We start from the raw sequence: 5,871 nt of genomic DNA, 5'->3' as shown, positions 1-5,871 counted from the left end.
CTGTTGTCAGTCAGTTGGGGTGGGACAGCGCTGTCATTGAGTGTGGTGGGGTTGTCATTGGTTGGGGCAGAGTGGGGCTGCTGTCATTCAGGGCAGGGCAGGGCTGTTGTTGGTTGTTTGGGGCGGGATGGAGCTGTCGTAGGCCGGGGCAAGGCTGTCATCAGTTGGTCACAGCGGGATTGTCATCAATTAAGGTGAGGCAGAGCTGTTGTTGGTTGGCTGTCATCAGTTCACTGTGATGAGGCTGTCGTTGGTCAGGACGGAGCTGTCATTAGTTAGTCGGAGCAGGGCAATGTGGGGCTGTTGTTGGTTGGTTGGAGAGATCATTGATCAATTGGGGCATGGCGGGGCTGTCGTCGGCCAAGGTGGGATGGGGCTGTTGTCAGTCGGGGTGGGGCAGAGCTATCATCAGTTGGGGCAAGGTGGCGCTGTCAATCAGTCGGGGTAAGATGCGGCTGTCATAGGTTGCAGCACGGCTGTCGTCAGTCAAGGCAGGGTAGGGCTGTCATCAATTGGAGCAGGGCTGTCACTTATCAGAATAGGGCTGTTGTCGGTTGCTTAAGGCAGGGCTGCTGTCTGTCAGGGTGGAGTAGGGTGGGGCTATCGATGGTGAGGGCACCTATTGAAGTCCGGGAAGTGGATGGGTGCAAGCCCACCCACACCTGAAGGCCCCTCCCTCAGCCTAAGGGGGGAGGCCAGGGCTGTCGTCAGTCAGATGGGATAGGGCTGTCATCGGTTGGGACAAGGCAAGGCCATCATTGGTTGGTAGCAACAGGGGCTGTCATCAGTCAGTTGGAGCAGGGCTGTTATCGGTCGGTCGGTTGGGATGGGGCTGTCATCGATTGGGATGGGCCTGTATTGGTCAGGGTGGAGCTGTTGTCAGTTGGGGCAGGGTGGGGCTGTCGTTGGTTGGGATGAGGTGTCATTGGTTGGTCGGGGTGGGGCTGTCGTGGGTTGGGAGAGGGCTGTCATCAGTCACTCGGGATGGGGCTGTCGTCAGTCAGTTGGGATGGGGTGTCGTGGGTCGGAGAAGGGCTATTGTTGGTCAGGGTGGGGTGAGGCTATCATGGATCAGTTGGGATGGGACTGTTGTCGGTCTGAACAGGGCTGCTTCAGTCAGGGAGGGGATGTCATCAGTCAGAAGGGATGGGGCTGTTGTCAGTCCGGGCAGGAATGCCATCAGTTGGAAGGGGTGGGGCTGTTGTTGGTCGGGGTGGGGCTGTCATCAGTTGATTGGAGCTGGCCTGTCGTCTTTCAGTTGGAGCAGGTTGGGGAAGGGCTGTCCTTGGTTGGTCGTGGCAGGGCTGTTGTCAGTTGATGGAGCAAGTTGGGGCAGGGCTGTTGTCGGTTAGTTGGAGTAGGGCGGGCCTGTCGTCGGTCAGTCGGAACTGGTCAGGGTGGGGCTGTCCTTGCTTAGTCAGGGTGACGCTGTCCTTGGTTGGTCAGGGTGACGCTGTTGTTGGTGCGTCTGAGCAGGTTGGGGTGGGGGCGCCCTTGGTCAGTCGGGGTGGGGCTGTTGTTGGCCGAATCGTGGAAGTCAACGAATGGCTACGCAGGTGGTGTCAGAGAGAAGGCTTTGGATTCTTTGACCATGGGACGGTGTTCCAAGAAGGAGTGCTAGGCAGAGACGGGCTCCACCTAACAAAGAGAGGGAAGAGCATCTTCTCAAGCAGGCTGGCTAACCTAGTGAGGAGGGCTTTAAACTAGGTTCACCGGGGGAAGGAGACCAAAGCCCTGAGGTAAGTGGGGAAATGGGATACCAGGAGGAAGCACGAGCAGCGCAAGAGGGGAGGACTCCTGCCTCGTACTGAGAAAGCAGGATAATCAGCGAGTTATCTTAAGTGCCTATACACAAATGTAAGAAGCCTGGGAAACAAGCAGGGATAACTGGAAGTCCTGGCACCGTCAAGGAACTATGATGTGATTGGAATAACAGAGACTTGGTGGGATAACTCACATAACTGGAGCACTGTCATGGATGGATATAAACTATTCAGGAAGGACAGGCAGGGCAGAAAAGGTGGGGGAGTTGAATTGTATGTAAGAGAGCAGTATGACTGCTCAGAGCTCCAGTATGAAACTGCAGAAAAACCTGAGAGTCTCTGGATCAAGTTTAGAAGAGTGAGCATCAAGGGTGATGTCGTGGTGGGAATCTTGCTATAGACCACCAGACCAGGGGGATGAGGTGGACAAGGCTTTCTTCTGGCAACTAACAGAAGTTACTAGATCACAGGCCCTGGTTCTCATGGGGGATTTCAATCACCCCGATATCTGCTGGGAGAGCAATACAGCGGTGCACAGACAATCCAGGAAGTTTTTGGAAAGTGTAGGGGACAATTTCCTGGTGCAAGTGCTGGAGGAACCAACTAGGGGCACAGCTCTTCTTGACCTGCTGCTCACAAACAGGGAAGAATTAGTAGGGGAAGCAGAAGTGGATGGGAACCTGGGAGGCAGTGACCATGAGATGGTCGAGTTCAGGATCCTGACACAAGGAAGAAAGGAGAGCAGCAGAATACAGACCCTGGACTTCAGAAAAGCAGACTTTGACTCCCTCAGGGAACTGATGGGCAGGATCCCCTGGGAGAATAACATGAGGGGGAAAGGAGTCCAGGAGAGCTGGCTGTATTTTAAAGAATACTTATTGAGGTTGCAGGAACAAATCATCCCGATGTGTAGAAAGAATAGTAAATATGGCAGGTGACCAGTTTGGCTTAACAGTGAAATCCTTGCTGATCTTAAACACAAAAAAGAAGCTTACAAGAAGTGGAAGATTGGACAAATGACCAGGGAGGGGTATAAAAATATTGGTCAGTCATGCAGGAGTGAAATCAGGAAGGCCAAATCACACTTGGAGTTGCAGCTAGCAAGAGATGTTAAGAGTAACAAGAAGGGTTTCTTCAGGTATGTTAGCAACAAGAAGAAAGTCAAGGAAAGTGTGGGCCCCTTACTGAATGAGGGAGGCAACCTAGTGACAGAGGATGTGGAAAAAGCTAATGTACTCGATGCTTTTTTAGCCTCTGTCTTCACGAACCAGGTCAGCTCCCAGACTACTGCACTGGGCAGCACAGCATTGGGAGGAGGTGACCAGCCCTCTGTGGAGAAAGAAGTGGTTCAGGACTACCTAGAAAAGCTGGATGAGCACAAGTCCATGGGGCCAGATGCACTGCATCCAAGGGTGCTGAAGGAGTTGGCGGATGTGATTGCAGAGCCATTGGCCATTATCTTTGAAAACTCATGGCGATCGGGGGAGGTCCCGGATGACTGGGAAAAGGCTAATGTAGTGCCCATCTTTAAAAAGGGGAAGAAGGAGGATCCGGGGAACTACAGGCCAGTCAGCCTCACCTCAGTCCCTGGAAAAATCAGGGATCAGGTCCTCAAGGAATCAATTCTGAAGCACTTAGAGGAGAGGAAAGTGATCAGGAACAGTCAGCATGGATTCACCAAGGGCAAGTCATGCCTGACTAACCTAATTGCCTTCTATGACGAGATAATTGGCTCTGTGGATGAGGGGAAAGCAGTGGACGTGTTATTCCTTGACTTTAGCAAAATTTTGATACGGTCTCCCACAGTATTCTTGCCGGCAAGTTAAAGAAGTATGGGCTGGATGAATGGACTATAAGGTGGATAGAAAGCTGGCTAGATCGCTGGGCTCAACGGATAGTGATCAATGGCTCCATGTCTAGTTGGCAGCCGGTATCAAGCGGAGTGCCCCAAGGGTCGGACCTGGGGCCAGTTTTGTTCAATATCTTCATTAATGATCTGGAGGATGGTGTGGACTGCACCCTCAGCAAGTCTGAAGATGACACTAAACTGGGAGGAGTGGTAGATACACTGGAGGGTAGGGATAGGATACAGCAGGACCTAGACAAATTAGAGGATTGGGCCAAAAGAAATCTGATGAGGTTCAACAAGGACAAGTGCAGAGTCCTGCATTTAGGATGGAAGAATCCCATGCACTACTACAGCGTAGGGACCGAGTGGCTAGGCAGTAGTTCTGCAGAAAAGGACCTAGGGGTTACAGTGGACGAGAAGCTGGATATGAGTCAACAGTGTGCCCTTGTTGCCACGAAGGCTAACGGCATTTTGGGCTGTATAAGTAGGGGCATTACCAGCAGATCGAGGGACGTGATCATTCCCATCTATTCGGCATTGGTGTGGTCTCATCTGGAGTACTGTGTCCAGTTTGGGGCCCCACACTAGAAGCAGGATGTGGAGGGCAACAAAAATGATTAGGGGGCTGGAGCACATGACTTATGAGGAGAGGCTGGAGGAATTGGGATTGTTTAGTCTGCAGAAGAGAAGAATGAGGGGGGATTTGATAGCTGCTTTCAACTACCTGAAAGGGGGTTCCATAGAGGATGGATCTAGACTGTTCTCAGCGGTACCAGATGACAGAACAAGGAGTAATGGTCTCAAGTTGCAGTGGGGGAGGTTTAGGTTGGATATTAGGAAAAACTTTTTCACTAGGAGGGTGGTGAAGCACTGGAATGGGTTACTTACAGTGATGAGCTGCCAAAATCTTAACAACCGGTTCCCTCCTCCTCACCCAACGAGGGGGTCGTGGTCCACCCCCGCCCCCCGGGACTCCTGCCCCATCCAACCCCCCCGCATTCCTTGACACACACACCCTGGACACCTGCCCCATCCACTGCCCCATCCAACCCCTCCTCTCATTCCTGATGCCCGCCCGGGACCCCTGCCCCATCCAACCACCCCTTCTCTCTGTCCCGACTGCCCCTGCAACCCCTGCCCCTGACTGCCTCCCACCGCCCCATCCAACCCCTGCTCCTTCCTGACTGCCCCCCGGGACCCTTGCCCCCATTCCATCCCCCTGTTCCCTGCCCTCTGACCGCCCCAACCCCTATCCACCCCCCACCACCACCCCCAACTCCCCTGCCCTCTATCCAACACCCCCTCCCTGCTCCCTGCTCCCTTACCGCACTGCCTGGAGGTGGCTGGCAGCGCAACAGCTACACCGTGGGGCCGGGCCTGGGGCCGGGCCGGAGCCGCTCGGCCGGGGCCGGGGCCGGGACCGGAGCAGGTCGGCCAGGGCCAGGGCGGAGCAGGTCAGCCGGGGCCGGCGCCACTGGTCCGGGTCCATGCCGGAGCCGCTCAGCCGGGCCGTGCCGCCACGCAGCGCCTCCCTGGAACCCTCCTCGTGCCCCCCCTCCGCGCCCCAGCTCACCTCTGACCCCTCAGAAGTGGCACAACCAGCCAAAGAGAGCGGGAGCCACTGGTGCCATGGTAAACCCGGTACTGACCTCATTGCTGCATGCCCACTGCAGTGAGCAACAGTGTCCTGTCCCACCCGGAATCATAGAATCATGGCATATCAGGGTTGGAAGGGACCTCAGGAGGTCTTCTAGTCCAACCCTCTGCTCAAAGCAGGACCAATCCACAACTAAATCATCCCAGTCAGGGCTTTGTCAAGCCTGACTTTAAAAACCTCTAAGGAAGGAGATTCCACCACCTCCCTAAGTAACCAGTGGTGAGCTGGAGCTGGTTTGCACCGTTTCGCGGGAACCGGTTGTTAAATTTAGAAGCCCCTTTAGAACTGTGTGGGACAACTGGTTCTAAAAGGGCTTTTAAATTTAACAACCGGTAAAGCTCCGGCAGTTCTCTGCCCCGCCCCCAGCCCCAGCTCACCTCCGCCTCCTCCCCTGAACACTCCATCCCTCTTCTCCTCCCCCTCCCCTGCTTCCCGCCCTCCCAGGCTTCCCACGCAAACAGCTGATTCGCGGGAAGCAGGGGAGGGGGAGGAGAAGAGGGATGGAGCATTCAGGGGAGGAGGCGGAGGGGGGGCACATGCTTGGGGCGGCGCCTGGTAAGGGGCGGCCAATCTTGAGGTGGCGGGGGGCAGCGCGGCGCAGC

The 5,871-nt window shown here is 55.1% G+C and overlaps 1 protein-coding gene across 1 annotated transcript in view; it reads left to right on the top strand.

Annotated features, from left to right (window-relative positions):
* The first annotated feature begins 341 nt into the window (after positions 1-341).
* Positions 342-5,871, top strand: part of LOC112118811 (cytochrome c oxidase subunit 6C-2) — a 21,215-nt gene continuing 15,685 nt past the window's right edge. The window contains exon 1 of the mRNA XM_024217252.2: positions 342-365. Coding sequence (XP_024073020.1) covers positions 342-365 — 24 coding nt within the window. The remainder of the gene's footprint in view (positions 366-5,871) is intronic.

The sequence above is a fragment of the Terrapene carolina genome, unplaced genomic scaffold (assembly GCF_002925995.2).
Source record: "Terrapene carolina triunguis isolate 2854851 unplaced genomic scaffold, T_m_triunguis-2.0 Scaffold58, whole genome shotgun sequence".
Taxonomy (NCBI): Eukaryota; Metazoa; Chordata; order Testudines; family Emydidae; genus Terrapene; species Terrapene triunguis.
This window is presented reverse-complemented; position numbering and strand designations above follow the sequence as displayed.